Here is a 20708-nt window from a genome sequence, read left to right on the forward strand (position 1 = left end):
CTCTTGCTAAGTGATCACTAGGTCACCTCCAAGCTCTCTCACTATGAACAGACAAGTCTGCAAGAAATCCTTCAGTGGCAGGAGCCAGGGTTTCTCCGGCGGCTCTGCTGTGGTCTCCAGCAGCAGCAGGATGAGCTGTGTGGCCCGCTCTGGGGGAGTTGGTGGAGGGGCCTGTGGCTTCCGGAGCAGAGCAGGCGGCTTTGGCAGTCGCAGCCTCTACAACCTGGGTGGCAACAAGAGCATCTCCATCAGCATGGCAGCTGGTGGCTCCCGGGCTGGAGGCTTTGTGGGAGGGCAGAGCAGCTGTGGCTTTGCAGGTGGCTATGGAGGTGGCTTTGGGGGCAGCTATGGTGGTGGCTTTGGTGGTGGCAGAGGAATAGGTAGTGGTTTTGGAGGGGCTGGTGGCTTTGGTGGAGCTGGTGGCTTTGGTGGTCCTGGTGTCTTTGGTGGGCTTGGCAGCTTTGGCAGTCCTGGTGGCTTTGTCCCTGGGGGCTTTCCTGGGGGAATTCAGGAAGTGACTGTAAACCAGAGTCTCCTGCAGCCCCTCAATGTGGAGATCGACCCCCAGATTGGACAAGTAAAGGCCCAGGAGCGGGAGCAGATCAAGACCCTCAACAACAAGTTTGCCTCCTTCATTGACAAGGTGAGGGCAAGGCCAAGAGGTGCTGTGGAGGGTTTGGGGTTCCCAGGGGTTGGTGTAGAAAGATCCCATGGGGACCTGTGAGACACAGGGCAGGGGTGCCTGGCTCTTGTCCTGGTGCTGCCTTGGTCCCTACAAGACAGCGATCATGCCTCTTTCACTTTTTGGGCCTTGTTTTTCCAGCTATGAAATGGGGGGAAGAATTCCTGGTCCTGGTTTCCTGCTAAGAGTGAGATGAGGGTAAATGAAGTGGGGGTCCAAACACACTCTTAGCTCTTTGAAGAATGAGCCATTAGTCATAAAATTATTGCAGTTACTTTAATTTCTCCTGAAAAGCAATTGCTTGATAATCCAAACTAGCTAGTAATCAAAAACTGTGTTAGCACAGATCTTGGGGCTGCCTCTAAATGAGGAGTATTGGCAGCTGCCTTACCTTCCAAACGACGCTGTGCTTCAGCCAATGTCAAATTGAGCTGTCCATGCTGGGGCAGATGAGGGTGTGCTGGGTCTGTGTGGGACTGAACCCAGGATCTGAAGTGAATTTCCCGTTTATTAATTTGGGAAAGATGAAGATTTAGAAAAGACAGAACTAGAATTTGTTGAGTGATTATGCCATACCTGTTATTTTCATGTTTCCATCACATGGAAATACATCACATCATATGAAGGATGTCTTCATATGTGAAACTTCTAAAGAAATGTTAGACCTCATTGACTGTTTTCACTGCCTTTATGGAGCTGAAAAAAACTTACATCTAAAAAACAATGACAAACTTTATTTGTGCTGACCTCCTTTAGTTGTATTCTGAAGGACCCCTATAGACCCAGGGCAGTCCTGGGTTTGATTCTTAGCTTTGTCACTCAGTAGACTTGTCACTTTGGGAAACTTAAACTCTTTGAGTCTCAGTTGCCTTATCTACAAAATGGGGATCACAGCAACTCCTTTATAGGTGGTTGTGAGGATTAAATGTGATGGAAATACATGAAAATAACAGGTATGGTATAATCACTCAACAACTTCTAGTTCTCTCTTTTCTAAATCTTCATCTTTCCCAAATTAAAAAACAGGGGAAATTGCAGATTGAAGAACTGGGTTCCTTCTCCACATTTCTACCATGTGGGATGGGCAGCCCCACATGCCCAAGTCAAGAGGCTGACTCCTTTTCTTCCCCCTTTGATGCAGGTGCGGTTCCTGGAACAGCAGAACAAGGTCCTGGAGACCAAGTGGGAACTGCTCCAGCAGCAGACCACTGGCTTGGGGCCCAGCAGCCTGGAGCCTTGTTTTGAATCCTACATCAACTTCCTACGCAAGCAGCTGGATTCACTTCTAGCAGAGAGGGGGAACCTAGAGGGAGAGCTGAAAAGCATGCAGGACCTGGTGGAAGACTTCAAAAAGAAGTGAGGGTTCCTCCTGGGGAGTTTCCCCTTCTGGGGAATTAGCAGGGAAGTGTGGTCCTAATTTGAGATTTCAGCTTTTCCCAACTGTGCCTTCAGTCAATACTCTGGGATGGATTTATTGAGTGAAGCATGACCAAGCAGAAAGGGGTGAGAGGGTGGGGACTGAGACTCCCAAGTGGCTATGACACAGATTTCAGTCTCCAGGTGGGCCCCCTCCTATTCCAGCCCAGAAGGACAAAAGAGTCCTCCCAGAGTTTAGAACCCTTTAGGATGAGGAGTCTGACACACTTGACTGTACATAGGAATCACCTTGGACACTTGTCAACAATGCATATTCCTGTATTCCAGTCCTAGGTATTCTGAATCATAGGTGTGGGGGCAGGCCTCAGGAGTGTGAGCGCTCCCCTAGCTCCTGGGGATTCTAGGCAGATGTCCAGGGCTGAACTTGGTAAAGGCCTCTTTCAGTGAGTCTCATCCAATGTCCTGTTCTGCAGTTTTGGTTTGCCTCCTCCTCAGCGTTCCATGTTGCAGTCCATACCCGTTGAGGTCTGTGAGGAGCAAACTGGGCCTCTCAAGGTGGGAGGGAGCTCCCAACTTCCCCAGGATCAGAACCCACAGGACGGGCACCTGCTCTGCAGAGGCCCTATTCCAATTCAACCGCACGAACCTGGTGGGCACCCGCTCTGTGGCAGGCTCTGTGCTGGGCTCTGGGAATCCAGTGGCAACTCAGATTCACATTCCCAAAAGAGGTTTCAGAGGCCTCTTTCCTCCTAGAGGAAAGAAAGAGATCCTGCCCAGAGACCTCTTTTCTCCTAGAATCAGTCCAATTCCTCAAGCTTTATGAAATACAAACTCTTGGTAGTAGATTTTAGTCCTTAACAGGCAGGAATTCCACCACTCTGATGCATTCAGAAGATATGAATTCATTTTTAACTGAAATTCTTACAAGAAGTAACTGTAATTAAGTAAAACAGAAACAGAGGAAACAGGTAGAAATGCCCAATGAGAGCAAACATTTATTTCACTGGGTTCCATACGCACACATTGTGCTTTGCAAAGTCAATCAAAGAGCTTAGGCAAGTAGTCAAGCTCCTTGAAGTCTGCCCTCTCACCCTGACTGCCCATACCTCTGCCCATCACTGGATTTAGAGGGAAGAGGGCCAGGCAGTGCCCTGAGCTCTAAGAGGTCTCTGGGCAGGACTAGCTACATGATTTTCAGGGCTCAGTGCAAAATGATAATGCAGGAACCTAGTTACAAAATTATTAAGAATTTCAATCATGCCTGTAATCCCAGTACTTTGGGAGGCTGAGGACGGAGAATCACTTGAGCCCAGCAGTTCGAGACCAGCCTGGGCAACAAAGTGAGATCTTGTCTCTACTAAAAATTAAAAAATTGGCTGGATGTGGTGGTGCATGCCTCTGGTTCCAGCTACTTGGGAGTCTGAGGCAGGAGGATTGCCTGAGCCTGAGAAGTTGAGGCTACAGTGAGCCATGTTTGTGCCACTGCACTCCAGCCTGGGTGACAGGGTGAAACATTGTCTCAGAGAAAAAAAAAAAAAAAGAAAAGAAAAGAAAAGAAAGAATGTCAATATGGTGCCAGCATTGAGCTGAGTGTGAGGACCCTGAGCCCAGGGTCCCGTGTAACTGCACATGCCCATGAAGCTGGTCCTGTCTCTGCACTGGTGAGAAGAGTGCCTGGAATCCTCATCTCTCTTTTCCACTTCTGAAATGCCAGTGTTCAAATGTGTGCCTCTTGTTGTTCCAGGTATGAAGATGAAATCAACAAACGAACTGCGGCAGAGAATGAGTTTGTGGGGCTCAAGAAGGTAGGTGAGCCTGGACCAGCATATCCAGGTTCCCTTTCTGGGAGCTGCCCCCATGGAGAGAGTGCACAGCCAGCTGTTCTGGGGCACAGTGACCTTATATGGTGTGTGAGATTGACACTTTTCCTTACATTTTTGGAAATGAAATGTTTAATGAAGGAAGCTGCTCTAGGTACATTACCATGGGAAAGTATGTTAAAATGTTACTGTGACTAATGAGCTGATTAGCAATGCGAACTAATAATGAGCGCTTTATGTGTAGAATTAATCAAGATTTTCAGCCTACAAATGTACTCCAGATGCTATTAATAACAATCAACAAATACTTGTAGCATATTTAAACCAGTCATCATAAAAGTGAAGTAGTGAGAATACCCTAATTTCTGTTCAGGAGGGTGGGATTTCTGGTACTACACAAACAAAGTCACATACATATTAGGTAAATTTTTTTCTACCCTAAAATCAGATGGTTACTCTTAATTTCTACCTTTAATCAGATGGTGCCTTATGGTTTGTATTTTGTTAAAGCATTAGGATTTGACATGTCAAGCAAGGAAAAGGAAGAAAGCCACTTTGAGTTTCCTTATTTTAAAAGGGAAGATGAGAAGTCACAGTTAGGAGGAGAGCTAGGGGAGGAACAAAGATGAGACATGAGGGCTTAGGAAAGAGCCACTGGGTGGGAGGGGAACAGAGGGTCATTCTCTGGGTTTCTGACCTCCTCTGCAGGATGTGGATGCGGCTTTCATGAACAAGGTGGAGCTGCAGGCCAAAGTGGACAGCCTGACAGATGAAGTCAGCTTCCTGAGGACCCTCTATGAGATGGTGATTCCTTGGTTTGCAAGCTCCAGAACCTTCCTGTCTGATTCTTCCCAAGCATAACTTCAGGAGACAGCCAAACAGCACAACACTTACAAAACCAGCAATGGGGCTCAGGACTCAGCTCCACCCCACCTGGGAAATGTTAACTGAGCTCCTTCAGTCTGCATAGACCTGAGCCACAGGTCCTCAGGCCATTTTGCTCTGCACCTTCTCTCTGGCTCCTATACTCATATTATAGCTGGCTTCTTCATAATATTCCTCCCTGCTGGGGGCCCATGGACACTTACACAATAGGACTCACTGGCTGATACTTTCAGGCTGACAGCCTGATTATATTTCCATATTTTGCATATTTCCTTTAGCCTTGTTGTCTAACATCCTTTAGGCTGTAACCAGGCATAAAGTGTGAGCTTATTTTTCCAACAGATCCACTTCTAGCCCCATCCTTGGAATATCTCCGCTAGTAGAGGATTCCCAGCATCCCCTGGGCCAGGGGATGGTGAGAGTAACGATCCATGTTTCCTGCAGGAGCTGTCCCAGATGCAGAGCCATGTCAGCGACACGTCTGTGGTTCTGTCTATGGACAACAACCGCTGCCTGGACCTGGACAACATCATTGCTGAGGTCCGTGCCCAGTATGAGGAGATTGCCCAGAGGAGCAAGGCTGAAGCTGAGGCCCTGTACCAGAGCAAGGTGGGAACCCTCCTTGTGTCCTTAGATCCTGATGACCTTCATCAAGAATGTGCCAACACTTTGCAAAAGCCATTTTGATTGGTTTTTCCTCTGCTAGCTTGGGGAGCTGCAGACCACAGCTGGCAGGCATGGGGATGACCTGAAGAACACCAAGAGTGAGATCATGGAGCTCAACAGGATGATCCAGAGGCTACGGGCTGAGATTGAAAATGTCAAGAAGCAGGTGGGGCTGGGTTTAACGGAGAGATCCCGGAGGTCTTCTGGGCCCTGGAAAGAAGCAGCACAAGCTCTGCTCCTCTGCTACATGCTCTCTCCATCCTTTCATGGTGTCACATGTGGGATAGCACAGTCTTTGGGAAACTCTGTTCTTCCAGATGTTTCTTTTGGAGGTTGAGCTTCTTGGAATGCTCACTCAAGAAAGATGTTTGCTTATTCCAGTTTGCCTAGCAAATCTTGCAGCTGCAGTGCTGGACTTAAACACTCAGCTCTCAGCAGGATCTGCCCTTAGTGAAGCTGTTTCTCACACATTTCACATAACCTTGATGGCTGTTCTGTATCATTGGAATAAAGTGATTAGGCAAGAGAGTTTTTAACAGTCTTGCAAAAAAGATTAGAGACTAACCAGAGCACTACTACCTGTACCAGCATAGGAAAGCAAATTAGTGCTCCCTTTCTTGATGAGCCACAAGTCGATTTCTATGCACCAAAGATGAATTAAGCAATTGCAAAATGGACTTCTTTTCTCTGCACATGCTGCATTGAGATTTCTAAGGAAAGGGAGGAAGGGATGCAGGATGTGGGGGAAAAGATCTACTCCTAGTAAAGATCAAGTGTTTGTTTCCGGGTCACTATGCTAATTGATCTTCTACCTCAGAATGCCAACCTGCAGACGGCAATTTCAGAGGCTGAGCAGCGTGGAGAGATGGCCCTCAAGGACGCCAATGCCAAGCTCCAAGACTTGCAGGCTGCCCTACAGAAGGCCAAGGATGACCTGGCTCGGCTCCTGCGTGACTACCAGGAGCTGATGAACGTCAAGCTGGCCCTGGATGTGGAGATTGCCACCTACCGCAAGCTGCTGGAGGGAGAGGAGTGCAGGTGAGGGGTCATGGGATCTCCATTCTCCAGATATGGTTTTAGAGTGACCTTTGATAGTGTGAAAAGTGAGCAAGATGATAAGGAGAGGAACACTCAGACAAAGGGCAAGGAGTGTCTTGAATGACAGAGTCAAGGGTTCAAGTACCACTATTTTATGTCCATTGAGACCATCTAACTCTCAAATGTTTAATGGGCATCAATATTATGTTACATATCTCTACTGAACTTCACTGTGTGCAATGTATTAGGAAAGTTCTTTGGCATTATGACAAGTGATAGGCCGGTGCTGTCCACTGGAACTTTTTGAGATGATGAAGATGTTCTATTCTTGTGCTGTCCAATACAGTAGCCATTGGCCACTTAAGCACTGGAAATGTGGTTAGTGCAACTGAGAAACAGAGTTTTACATTTAATTTAATTTTAATTAACTTAAATAGCATCATGTGGCTACTGGCTCCATATTGGAAAGCTCAATATAGAGAGTCCTACAAGCCCCACCCATGAATCCCATATGGGGAGATGGTTCATACATCCATGCTCTTGGAAAATAATACTACATTAAGCAGCAGACAAAGTCTTAGCGAGTGGTTATTGAATGCTAAAGGAGTGTCAAGAATCGAGAGATCTTTCTGCTGAGTTCCTGCCCAATGCATCATGTGTTCGGGGGTAGCTACCCCTCTGTCCTCGGGTAGCTCCCAATCTGATGAAGGAAGCAGAACCCAAGTATGAGAAGGAAAGCGAGAGTGAAGATGATGTCAAGTGTACTAGGAGTCATGGGATGAGGAGAAAGTGGTCAACACCAGTGGGCACACATGGGCAAGGTGTGCACACCCATTCCATATCTTCTCAGATATGTGGATGTGCCTGCTTCATGAACAAGACACAGGAAGATGGGCAGTGTAGGTGGGGCATTTCAAATCCATCCTGCATTTAGTGTCAGCCCCTCCCATATTTTCTCCACCCTGAACAACCCCCATCATGTCACCACCACCCCAGGAGGGCTCATTGTGGAAGCCTTCTTGGAAAGGGAGAATTGGAGATTAAAAAAAAATCCAGGGCTGAGTTGAGAAAAATGAAAGAGCATGCTAAGGTGGGAAGATGGTCTTAGCAGGGGATGAAAGGTGGGGACAGGCCAATCAAGGCAGATCTGGGTGTCAAGTAGTTTGCCTAGAGAAGATAATCTCTAAGTGCTAAGGGGAAAAGGGTGGGAAGTCTCAGCTCTTGAAGCACCCCCCTTTCTGGGGAGATACGGTCATGGAAACAGACTTGGAATAGGCTTTCTTCTCGCAGGAGCTTGACCCCTAGTGGGGCAAATGGGAGGGTGTGGCTCCCAAAGTTGTGAACTCTCAACTCTGGTTATTGACTCATTGCAGAAATAATTCACCTCTCCTCTTCCTTTTCAGGATGTCTGGAGAGTGTCAGAGTGCCGTGTGCATTTGTAAGTAGTCTATTCAAAAAACCCTCTCCCTGGGTTGTAAGAAGGGCAACTAGAAACAACCTCACTGACTGACCTTCAGGCAAGAAGGCCTGTTCCATCCAAGGAGGTCAGGCCACCTGACAGTGTCTAGGATCTCAGGCCTCGGCCACACGCTCTGCCCCTAGCATAAGCTGACAACCTCTCAGGCCAAAGATAAAACTCCTCTGGTTTGGGGAGTGGCCTAGGTTGGAAAACCAGAAATTTCTGTGGATACTTCTGGTTCTTATTCTTAGGAGAAGGCACTAGAGGCCAGGCTCACTCTCAAGGTTTGCAAAGTGAGGCATTAGATAAGTTAGCATCTTTCTGGAAGTCACAGAGCCAAGCAGGGTGGGGATGTAATACAGTGCTTGGCTTCCCATTTCCCAGGCCCTTTGCCTGAATTGTGTGCCTGTTGTCTTATAGCAGTGGTCAGCAATGTCACCAGCACAAGTGGCAGCTCTGGTAGTAGCCGTGGAGTTTTTGGAGGGGTCAGTGGCAGTGGTGGCTACAGAGGCGGCGGCAGCAGCAGCGGCAGCAGCAGCGGCTATGGAGTCAGTGGCGGCAGCAGCAGTGCCCATGGAGCAGTCAGTGGCGGCAGCAGCAGCAGCTATGGAGGGGTCAGCAGCGGCAGCACTGGGGGCAGGGGTAGCAGCGGGGGCTACCAGAGCAGCAGTAGTGGGAGCATGCTCGGTGGTGCAGGTAGCATGTCCATGAGCCACAGTGGAATGGGCTCCAGCTCTGGCAGTGTCCAGACTTCTGGAGGCAGTGGCTATAAGTCTGGTGGTGGAGGCAGCACCAATATCCGCTTTTCCCAGACCACGAGCTCAAGCCAGCATAACTCCACCAAGTGATCTTCTGTGCCAAATCTCTATAACCACCTGCTTCCCACTCAGCCTGCAATAGTGTTTCCCACTCTCTGCTTGGCATCAATGGATGCACATGGGTCAACCACATTTTTCCTCAAGTTCCCTGGAGAAGAAGCTGAACTTCTGGTTTCTCTACTCCCATGACCTTCCCAGGGCCATGGAGGTCCAGCTGCTGGTCTGGGATGACGATGCCCCTGGAAACCTTCCTGCAACGGCCCCTTACTTTGGACAGCAACCTCTGAGTCCAAGCCAGTCTTGGCCTTCACAGGCTGGCCTGTTCCCACTCTGGCCCATCTCCCTTTCTTACTGGGAGTTGGTAATTTGAAGCCAATCATCTAAGCACTGTCTGAGGAGGGCAGAGTCATGGGTTCAGTGCTGGAGGGTGCATGGTCAAGATCTCCAGACTGCTGGTTCCCAGGGAACCCTCCCTACATCTGGGCTTCAGATCCTGACTCCTTTCTGTCCCCTAATTCCCTGAGCTGTAGATCCTCTGGTGATGAGTATGCTGAACTTTCTTTTCTCAATAAATTGCACTGAATTTTACATTCTGGTGTTTGTCTTTTATTCCAGGAGTCACAGAATAGATCATGACCCAAAAGTGATGAGATATCAGGTGATGGTGATGGTTTTCCAGGAATTTAAAAGTGGGCATAAAGGCCACTGAATAGTCTTGCCTTCTCCATCTATTTGGTTAGGTTGTTGTGATAGGTCTGCCCAGGAGTATGTTGTTTAAGGGGAGACCTTCCCCACTCCCAAGAAAGTCCCATCCATCCTCCAGCCTCTAAGCAGGCCTCTGCAATTCAGTCTTGGAAGAAGAGGGTTCTGCAGTTCATCAAGGAAACAGATTCCACTGGGACTTCAGTTCCTTTGTTCCACCCCCATCCCAGCCAGACACAGAACCAATCCTCCTTCTGCAAACACAGATCTTGGAATCTGAAGGGGTCAATACATAACATCCTCTTCTCCTTGCATAGATTCTGAGCCAATTAAAAAATAGGACAAATGAATGAGCAGATGGAGGGCCAATATTGCCTTTATTACCAATAAAGTAGATACTGGAGCATGTTTTTTTTTTTTTTTTTTTTTTTTTTTTTTTTTTTTTTTTTTTTTTACCTCGGATGGAAAGGGCTTCTCCTATCACAGGACCTCAGGATTAGGCCAGATTTTCTACCTGGGCAGGGGCAGCCTAGGGCCACTGCGGCCTTCCCTATGGGGTCAGATCCCTAATAGCCGAGGGAGAGCACAAGAGAGAAGAATATAATCTTGCTGTGGACAGCCAGATCCTAAGAGATGGAGGGGCATTGCTCTGCAAACTCAACTCTTCCTTCCAAACTCACCGATCAGGTAAGAGAGTGGGTGGGAGTGTTAAACCAGTAAAACTCACTCCAGGTGGGTATACAATTAGGAACGGGGATGATGTGTGCCTGCCCTCACACCAGCATTTACCAGCCATTTTCAGAAAACTGAAACCCGAACCCAGGGAGCACAGGGGTAATGAGATAGTCACTGAGAGAAACCAGGAAAATTGGGGGCCTCAGGAGATGACATTTAGGATCTGTGATTTTTCCCTACCCCGCCCCCCAACCAATCCCCTCTGCAGGCCACTAAGCATGGCAAAATGCTAGTTTGTAAGTCACTGTAGACCAAGTGTTATTGCCCATAAGTCAGGTCAGGGCTGGAATAACGAGAGGGCATCTGTACATTTGTCTAATGTCCAAGGGGAGTGCCAGGGCCTGGTCTCTATATTTCTGAGCCTTAGCTCACCCCATTTAATCTCTAAAGTACTGTAGCCCTGGCCTCAAGAATTGGAGAAGAGGACATTTTAAAGTTTCTATACCTGAGAGATCAATAAATACTTGCCCATCTTTTCATGGCTTACAAGCAGGAGGTAGTGCCCTTTCCACTTTCCCTTGGCCTAGCTCTGGGTATTTTGAGCAGGCGCAGGCAGTTCTGAATTGCTGCTCTTACTGGCCTTTTAGAGACGCTGCAAGAAACATAATCGGTTGTCTCCCCAACTCCCCACAGGAAAACACCCTGGGAGCTCTGCTCCATATGTTGCTGGGTAGTAATCTCAGGGCCCTGCATAACAGGTGGGGAACTGAGCAAAAGTTTGGTGGTCAATTGAAAGGATGAATAGAGATGAATAAGGGAAGTGGGCCTCCCATCCCCTCAGCCTGAATGAAAGATGGGATAGGTCACACGCCAAGGTAGGACAGAGTGAAAAGTTTACAGTGAGGACCTAGGACACTCTTTTGAACTCTTGTGAGGAGGAATGGTGGAGGGGGCTACCAAGGGAGGTAGTGAAAGACTTAAGAATACCTCGAATTAAAGGAAGGGGCCTATTAAGAAAGGCACATTGTAGAAGCAGCCTGGAGCAGGCCTGGGAAGGAAAGAGACTCTGGGCAATAAGGAGGAAGGGCAAGGGGTCAAGGCTCAGCTATCCAGACCAAATCCCAGGAGAACTCCAGGACTAGTGTCATCTTCCATGTTCTTGACACAGTGGCACTAAACCATGTGACAGTGGAGCACATGGTGAAGCTCCAGGGTGAAGGCATCATGTCTGAGTCCAGGATAGGGGCTGGGGAGAATAGAACATTTTGAAGACTGTGGGAGACTGGCAATCTTGGGCTGTCTCAGCCTTACAGAATCCCTCAACCCATCGCCCATCTAAAGACAGAACTGGGGCAGCTCTTTGTGTTTGAAGGCATCCAGGGTAAGTACAGTAGGTATTTACCTGTGTGGAATGGTCAAAAGGGTGACAGGAACCCTTCGGAATTCATACTGGAAATCCTACCAGTTGTCTTTAGAATTAAACAATCTGTCTCCTAGTGGCAACTACTTTGTTGTTTTCCATCCTTTATTCTTTATCCTTCACTCTTCTCCCTCTCCTTCTAGATATCTTTTACTAAATTATAAAAGCAATGCACATTTAGAGCAAAAATGCATAAAATTTTAGCAAATTAAAAGAAGATTAAGATCATCTATGATTCTACCATCCTGACATTTTCCTACATTCATGCATGTGCATGCATGCACACATATTCATAGAAATATATAAAATATTTTACAATGGGGTCTTAATACATTCTGCCTTTTAACTTGATTTTTCACTTAATGTACTGTGGAATTTATCCATTTAGTTATTCAACAACTATTAATAGACTGAATGCCCACCATTTTCTAGCTACTGTGCCAGGCCCAAGGATACAGGGGAGAACATATACAGTTTCTGCCCTCATAGAATTTATAATCTAGCTGATAAGAAATTTACTAATTAGCATCTTTCCACAACAGCAAATGTAGATTGAGATCATAATTTTCTTTTTCAGTGCAGATTCTTATTTTTACTTAACAAACAAAATCAAAGGTACACATTAGGAACTATAAACAATTATATGTTTTTCTTCTTTCTAGAGGTGTGACATATATGTTTTCTAGTCAGCAATGTCCTACCAAACATTTTACTAACATGAAGCCAGACAGATGACCTTTGATACCTCTGAAGCCTTTTGCTACCTCCTCTTACTCAGGCTGAACTAGACCAGTGGAACACCATTTTTTTGCAAGAAAGATTTTGAAAGGAAGAAGGATAGAGTTGGAATTACAGAGCTTGAAGAATTACATTTTAGCAAACTCACCCCCACCCCAACCAAAAGCCTAACAGACTGATTTATACGGAAAGGATTTTAAGTAAATCTGTACGAATACACTTAACATGCTGTAAGTAAAAGATATCTTTCAGTTGATTTCCAGCACATAGCATACATCCATTGATGTCCAGTAAAATAGGAAATTCAATAAAAAAAAACATTTTTGCCTTCATAGCACTACAATTAAAAAGTACAAGCCATTGAATACTTAGATCTTTAAGGGGCTATTCAGAAATTCTAAAATCAGATCTACTGTATTAGATCTACCGCTTGAGTATTCATCTACAAAAATATTTTTTCAACAATGATGTTTAAAAAAATAAAGGCTTCTCTAGAAACTGTGGGACCATATCAGGACTAGCAGAAGACAGTGATAAAAGTACTGCAAACCCACGCCTAGGAATTGATTTTCCCATGTAGATTTTGGTTAAGGACATGTTTTTCAGTTGCTTCCTTCGGCCAAGACTGGCTCTAGTTTTCTCCTAATAGTGCGCAGATAATAGGAGCTTCAGAAATCTCAAGTCAGGGGCAGTTGGTTTGAGTGACATCCTAGATAAATACTCCCAAAAAGTAAAATACCTGCACAGGTGGATCCCTAGGGTTGATGGACTACAAATCTTACCCAAGGGAAAGAGCTGTGAGCACACGAAAGTTTGGTGCAAAGCCTGCCTGTGGTATTTGGGACAGGGAGGGTTTGTGATGATGTTATTTTCCATGTTGTTGACACAGGAACATGTATGGTGAGAAAAGGGGTCTTCCAGGTGGAATGCTAGACACAATCTCTTGTCCCAGAGTAGTCTGACCCTCAGAAGTTCCTGAGAGCAGTGTCTACTTTGGCAAGGGCAGTAGGGTTACTGAATACAAGAACGTGTTTCAGGAAAAGCAGAGGTCCCTGGAGGGTAAGATAATTATCTTTTTGATTCATCAATGCTTAACATTAAAGAAGAGCGGCAGAGTCAGTCTTTCCAAGACATATTCTGTCATTAGGAACAGACGCCTCTCCCCGCCTACTGGGCCTATGATGTCCAGAAGGCTCCCAATGCCTGGAGACGCGAGCTAGTGCCACAGATTGTTTTGGATAGCTGGTGTGGAAGGTGTTTTTGCACAATGAAGTCACCACTAAGTCACCACTTAAATCCAGTCCCCGGCCTTCTTTTTCTGCTCTGTAGTCCAGAAACATCTCTTTAAATGCCAGAAGGTTTGTAAATGTGACTAGCATGTCGAATATGTCATCAGCCACTTCATCTTTATGGTGCTCTAATGTTGCTGTGAAAGTCGCCATGTTGAATTCTGGAATCCGCTCCAGCAGCTGTTCTTCAATATATTTTTCTACCAAAGAAAGGTATTCGTTAAAGATTGGTGTGTAGGTGAGTTTATTCTCTTCCGTGTCTTCAAATTCCTGGTAGTATTTGTCCATGAAATTTCTCTGCGGTACCTGGAACTCGAGATCCATGATGATGGCCTCAATAGAACCAACCACAGCATCAAATTTGGTTTCAGAGGCGGAAGAGATGGGCACTGCAAAGCTCTCTTCCTCTGGGGCTTCCGTCACTTCCGCTGCTGCGTCCATCCCTGATCTAGGAGCTGGCGAGCGGCCTCCTGTTAGCCTGAGACCCACAGAGTCCGCTTCCGTGCGTCCTTCTCCTCCCCCGCACCCCACCTCCCAGGTTACTGAGCTGTAGGTGCCATGCCCTGCCACCTGTTAAGACATGGCCAAGTCGTCCTTAATAACTACATAATATTCCATTATATAGATGTAGCATCTTTTGATATATATATTCATTTCTACTTTTTTCACTGTGGTAAACGTTGCTGCAATGAACACACACTTCTCTGGACTCTGGTCCTATTCGTTCTTTAAGATAAGTTTTTAGAGGTTATTGGAATTGCAAGGCCACTTAAAATTTTTGATTTATATGCTCAGGCTGCTCTCAAGAAAGATTGTACCAATTCATGCTTTTGTAAGTAATGTGTAAGACTTCCCATTTCTCCACAGTCTTCTGAACACTGTGTGGTATTCTTTTTTAGTTTTTTTTTATAGTTTTCTATTTTCATTTCTTTGACTGCTAATGGGGTTGAGCATTACAAATATGTTTATTCGCTATTTAGCTTTCATTTTCTGTGAATTGTCTCTTCACTTATTCAGTCCATTTTCTCTATGAGTGATCATTTTGTTTTTCTGAATAATCTGTACATCCTCTTTGTAGATTAACAAAACTAGCCGGTTGTTTGTAAAAGCTATTATAAACAGTGTCTTATAAATGCAGATAAATATTACATCTAACTCTTGCCATGGTGTCATGACTGGATGAAAGAAAGACACACCTTATTGGCTACCTACTGTGTGAACAGCCTAGTGGTATGTCTGAGATCAAAGGATCTATGAACATTTTGAGCAGAAAAAGATAATGATTTCTTTTACTCCCAATTTTAGCAGAGGCTGTCCAGGGCACATTGCATTGTTTAGACTATGCCTGGATAGTCTGTTTAGATCTGGATCCCCCTAAAGAGACAAAGGCAAAGCAGAACCTGCTGGGGAAGGATGACGTGGATGGAGAAGATTTTATACTAATATCATATGCTGAGTGTTGACAGGACTGCAGAAACGTCCCTGAAGGGGGCCTGCTGACTGTCCTCTACAACCTGAGCTTTCACTCTCCACCCTGTCTTGCTTTTCTTTGTCAGGGGCTCTGGTGTTGGCTAGTCCATCTTCTTCAGGGGATCCTGATCCATGTACCACCATAGCTCCTGGCAAGTCACCCAGAAGCCAGTCCTACATATATCCTAGTCCCATTCTGTGGTTCCGCATTGGGAAGAAGCAGCTGCTCCTCTCTTCTTGCTTGTCTGAGGCAAGGACTCCAACAGCACCTCAGTCATTCAAGTATCCAGCAACCATTCACAATTGTGCCAGAATCAGTGCCCTGTTGGGGATGCTGAGAATAGCTGGGGTGGGGTGACAAAGAGAGAACCTAGTTTAGCAGGAGGGAGACCAGAGGGGCTTACAGGATTGCAGGGAATTGGGGTCAAGTTGTGGGAAGAGGCCACCTCCAAAATTATGTCTGTGGTGGTAGATGAGATGACAGAGTGAGGCAAGGCTGGGAGAGAAACAGAAGCAGGATCAGCCCCCTAGGGATGTGGGGTCTGTAGTGGATGGGTGGTGGGCTCTCACCCTTTTGAGAACCTAGCACTCACTTCTGCAGCCCCTGTGGCTCCTGATTGCTCTTAGCAGAGTGCCTTACCCTAGGCTATGATCTCTCCCCAATGGCAGGTCTAGCACTCCATAGGATGGGCTGAGACCTTTGTTGCAGCCAACCCAACTACATAGCAGTTTAACCTTTCCCCAATCCCGAATCCTGCTTCGTTCACTTCCTTACATATTGATCCGAAGAGTACTCTCCAATAAACTTCCTGTACACAATCTTCATCTGAGTCTGTTTTTGGGAATTTGACCGGAGACAGGACCAGAGGGAGCTGGTCAGTTGGCTGGTTGACTGGGATTTGGATGGGGAGCTTGCCTTTTTTTCTGGTAAAAACTAGTGCCCTGGGAGCATGGAGAAGACCCTGGGATCCTTGAAGACCTTGGAGGTGAAGGTCCGGTCATGGTGGGCAGCCCACCGCATGTATAGAATTCATGAGAACATTCTGCAAGGATTCTGGGGGGTGGGCTTCTCTGGCATGCTGCCATTTGATCAGTGGTAAACGCTTGCCTGGGACATTCAGGAAAGCCAAGCTAGAGCTGGGGTAGGGATTGCTGCTACTTAGGCCGGGCTTCCCAGGCCCCCTGCTGCCTTCTCTGTCTATTCCAGATGTTCTTTCTCCCACTGGCTGAATTTCTGAGGTCCCGACTCTGGTGTCCCAGTTCACTGAAGTAATGGCTCTTGCTAGCTCATCCCTGGCTGACAGAGACAAACTCCTAACTGTCCTCCTTGCCTCCAGGGGGCTCTGGTTGACCTCTTTCAATTCACCTTTGCTGGCAACAGGGGAGAGCAATTAGCAAAATGTATGTATTAGAGCTCCTTTCTCACTCCCACTGTTTAGACTAATTATTTGGTTGTTTCAAGCCAGGCGTTCTGCCTTATTAAAGCTGAGGTTACTCACAATCAAGGCCAAATAGTCCACGTCTGAATTCCCATAAATTTATTTCATGAATGTTTTGCCCTGAAAAACTGGTAATTAAGATGCAGGGTCTGGCCGGGTGTGGTGGCTCACCTGTAATCCCAGCACTTTAGGAGGCCGAGGCGGGCGGATCACGAGGTCAGGAGATCGAGACCATCCTGGCTAACACGGCGAAACTCCGTCTCTGCTAAAAATACAAAAAATTAGCCGGATGTGGTGGCGGGCGCCTATAGTCCCAGCTACTCAGGAGACTGAGGCAGGAGAATGGCATGAACCCAGGAGGCAGAGCTTGCAGTGAGCCGAGATTGTGCCACTGTACTCCAGCCTGGGTGGCAGAGCGAGACTCTATCTCAAAAAAAAAAAAAAAAAAAAAAAAAAAAAAGATGCAGGATCTTAGCTGTGCTTTGTAATAGAAGTACAGAGAAAACCTAGGACTTGAGGCATTTTTAGCTTATCTTCAGCTTTGTAAAATCATCGTGGTTTAGTTAGAATTGGCATGGTTTTTAATATAGGGCTGAATCAGTCTACTCAGTTTCCCTCTGCACACATGGCTGATGGCCTGAGTCTCCTGACTGTAACCCTTGCCTTACCTCCCACACAGATAGATACACACCCTTGCACTCACACCCACACTCTTGCCTTTTTGAAACAGGAAAGCACTGAACAACTGTGGCAACAGCACCCACATGCAAACTTTGGAGAACAAAGACCCTGCCGATGAGAGGGTGTGTCCTGTGGTTGATGGTCCAGAGATGATTTTCTGTCATTGTACATAAGGATGACACAATTAGTTAAAAGCTAACGTGTACTGAGTGCTTGTTATGTACCAGGACATGTTCTAAAATAATTTAATCCTCACAGCAAATTTTTATCTGATAGGTGGAAATCAAGGCATAGTGGGTTAAACAACTTACCTGAGGTAGTGTAACTAAGAGGTGGGGAGCCAAGATTTGACTCATGGGGTTTCACTACATACAACATGACTTAACTGACCTGAAGACGAATGAGGCACAAATGAAGGTTTTCTAGCACTAGATTCTTCTCATTCTGAAACTCATAATGTTAAACTGGTGTTCTGAAGTCTTCTGGACCTCTCAGGTCTTTTTGTGAATTAGAAATAGGTGTCCATTCTGTGCAGACAGCTTCATGGTTGCATGTCTTAGCAAAGGATAGCACTTGTGTAAACTAACAAATGTTTGTGTTCTTCTGGGTGGACATAGTCCATGGCAGAGCCCACAGCTCGGTGACTAGAGTATGGGCTAGATTTCCGCTCCCTTTCACATCCTTGGCCTGGAACTCTTATGTGTGACACAACCCGCACAACTGACATGATGGCCTGGTGGTTTTGTGTTAGTCTGTCACTATCCTGAGCCCTGAGATCTGGAGAAGAGGGGCCTTTCCTCAATCCAATGTTGAATCTCCTCAGTCTTCAGTTTCTGCAGCTGGCCTGCCTCCACACCACTCAGCATAGGATCAGCACTGCCTTTCTAGAATAAGATAGTAATGACACCACAGCTTCTCTATACCTGCTCTCCAGTGGCTCACTGTCACTCTAGGAGCTTTAGAATCTCCTGGTTCTAGATTCATTTCATCAAGGAGCACTGTGTTCACATTCTCTACAAACTGGACCTGCCCATGCCTTATCCACCACATCCACAAGGAAGTTGCCAAGTTGTGCCAGAATGAAGCTGGAAACCTATTAATGCAGACTTTTAAGGAATGTAGGAATTCAAAAACCATGTGCAAGTTACTGTTGTGATGATACTGCAAAGAATAGCTTATGTATACACCATATTTCAGTTGCAGTAAAGAGATCTGGTGGCATGAAGACTGAAGGTTGTCTATTAGATTTGGCTTTTAGGAAGTCAGGGAGAAAGGCATTCTTAGGAATGTGATGTCCATGATGTCAGGGTTATGTACAGAACTAGATTTCATAGGTTTAGGAGTTGATCAAGACAGGGAAGTAGACAAAACGGGGTCATCCTTTTCAGACACTTAGTTGAGAAGGGAAAGAGACACAGAGTGATAGCAAGAAGGTGTCATGGGGTGACAAGAGGTACTGTAAGGGTGGGAAAGACTTGGATATGAGAGGAGGGGTTGAGAGGAGGGGCAGGAGAGAGAGGAGAGTAACGGGTGGAGCAAAGAATTAGAGGAGATGGGTGGGGATACATCTTGAAGTCTTGTACCAGAAAAAGGAAAATCAAGTGGGTGTGGAGGCAGGCAGGAGTAAAGGCACGGAAGGGATGCTGAGGGGATCACTCCTGATGGCTTCAGTGTTCTTGGTGAAGTAGGAAGCCAGGCTTGGGTGGTCTCCCCTATCTGAGCTCAGTGCCTGCAGCAGGTGGAGGAAGGAAGGTTGTAGTCATGGCCTTGAGAAGGGACTTTTTTAGGCTGATGGTTGAAAGATAGGGGAATAGGGGAATTGATGAGGCTGGTGAGAAGGTTGTCCAGATGGTGCGGTCCAGTCTGTTCTTTCTATGAGGAATGAGACAGCATCAATTTTCTTCACCACTTTCCACTACCTGGTCAATGCCTAGCACATAGTAGATGCTCAGAAAGTATTTGTTGAATGAATGGATAATGCTTAATGTGAGAAGAGCAGGAAAAGAAGCCAGGAGAGAGCTAACAGCCTCGGAAAAAATGAAGGGGTTAAGGCAATGAGATTATTTATATGAGTGAGGAGCAGATGTGATGAGAAGTAGGTGGGAGAGCCCTGGGAGATAGAAAGTTATGGCCAGAAAGTGGAGCTTGGGAATTAAGCTTCTAGGAGGGAGCAGTTCTTGGTGATGGTCCAGGCTGCAGGCCTGGAGTGTGTGGTTGAGGTGGAGTGAAGGAGAAGGTGACCAAAATTGAGAAGACCCAGGGATTCCATGTCTAGGACGCTGAGTGGGTCACCCTCTCAGAGGTGGAACTTACCAAGGACGATGGTGGTAGGAGGGAGGAGATGCATGGTGTTCCAGAACCCAAAAAGGGGAAGAAACCATAGAGGTAATTTGTTCAACTTCCTACCAAATGATAGCAAGAAGATTGGCTTGGGTGGAATGACAGAGTTTTAACATTAAAGTGTTGGAGTCAGGATGGAGGAAAGAAAAAGGGAAAGGGGAGGGCATTTAAGGTCAAAAGAGGAGATCTTTCTGCTAGAAGAGGCAGGCTTGTCAACTTTTGGGTAGGAGAGTGACATGTTGAAAATGGTACTTGCATAAGATCATGTTGGCGGGGGTGGATGGGAGCAAAGGGAAACTAGAGACTCTGGATGATCTTTGGGGAGCAGTGAGCCACATCCAAACTCATGACCCACTGCAGTTTGCCAGGCTGTCATAAACAGCATAAATTCTTCCCACTCAATGTGTCAGGCTGGTACATACCCCTGTGTTCATGGATATACCACGCTCTGCTTCATAGCCTTCAGCAGCCAGCAGCCTTTGATGATCTTGCTTCAAATGAAGCTGTAATATTTGCCACACAGATAGGTTTCTGCAAGTCTCTTTATCTCCCCAACATGGGATACTCTTTATCCTCTCCATCAACTCACCTCAAGATACCTTCTCTGGGAAGTCTTCCTTGACTAACTGACCTCCATAGTTCCCATTTCAATCCCCTCCTGTAACTGCAATAGTCACATGACTGTTTCTGGTCCCATCTGTGTCTGCCTCATGCTCTGGGTAAGAGTGTCAGGCTGTTTGCTTTCTGGGTATTAACAGAACACATTTTCTCCTTCCTATAAACTTATTGTTATATGATCAAGAAGCTATTCAATAAATGAAAGAGAACCGCATTTGCTTAAGCTTTAGCTCCCATGTTGTCTTATGTGTCTTGCAATGAGTGCCCTTCCCAAAATCTTTAAGAGCCGACTTGCCATCCCATGATCTACTCCTGTGGTGCTGTTTACAGAGGCAAGCACAACATTAGATTCCTGTAGATGTGATGGTGCCAAAGAATGCGTCTGTTCTAAGCCTGGTATAAGCACCTACCAGAGGTGAAAATAACTGTAGCCTCCAGGGCAACCTGAGCATGCTCTTTGTTTTTATTTTAATAAACTGTAACTAGAAGGTTCTCAGTCATCAAGTTGTTTATGTTCATGCACAGGGTCAGTTGGCAGTGAACCTACCCCTGACACCCAGTCAAAACTTCTCTTCCTTCCAGAGGTGATGG

The 20708-nt window shown here is 46.2% G+C and overlaps 1 protein-coding gene and 1 pseudogene across 1 annotated transcript; one reads left to right on the forward strand and one right to left on the reverse strand.

Moving 5' to 3' along the window:
• The first annotated feature begins 43 nt into the window (after positions 1-43).
• Positions 44-8775, forward strand: LOC105474300 (keratin 76). The gene is made up of 9 exons (XM_011728872.2): positions 44-643; positions 1824-2038; positions 3804-3864; positions 4588-4683; positions 5209-5373; positions 5471-5596; positions 6248-6468; positions 7872-7906; positions 8348-8775. The coding sequence occupies exons 1-9, from the start codon at positions 44-46 to the stop codon at positions 8773-8775; spliced, it is 1947 nt and encodes a 648-aa protein (XP_011727174.2).
• A 3285-nt stretch (positions 8776-12060) lies between these two features.
• On the reverse strand, positions 12061-14010 carry LOC105474395 (ADP-ribosylation factor-like protein 2-binding protein pseudogene; annotated as a pseudogene).
• Between the last annotated feature and the right edge of the window lie 6698 nt (positions 14011-20708).

Source organism: Macaca nemestrina, chromosome 10, assembly GCF_043159975.1.
Source record: "Macaca nemestrina isolate mMacNem1 chromosome 10, mMacNem.hap1, whole genome shotgun sequence".
NCBI classification, from domain to species: Eukaryota; Metazoa; Chordata; class Mammalia; order Primates; family Cercopithecidae; genus Macaca; species Macaca nemestrina.

Excerpts from the sequence above, each read along its gene's own strand:
- LOC105474300 (XM_011728872.2), top strand. The coding sequence starts at position 44 with ATGAACAGACAAGTCTGCAAGAAATCCTTCAGTGGCAGGAGCCAGGGT. Across the intron at positions 644-1,823 it reads TTGCCTCCTTCATTGACAAG|GTGCGGTTCCTGGAACAGCA; the intron begins GTGAGGGCAAGG and ends CCTTTGATGCAG. Across the intron at positions 5,374-5,470 it reads AGGCCCTGTACCAGAGCAAG|CTTGGGGAGCTGCAGACCAC; the intron begins GTGGGAACCCTC and ends TTCCTCTGCTAG.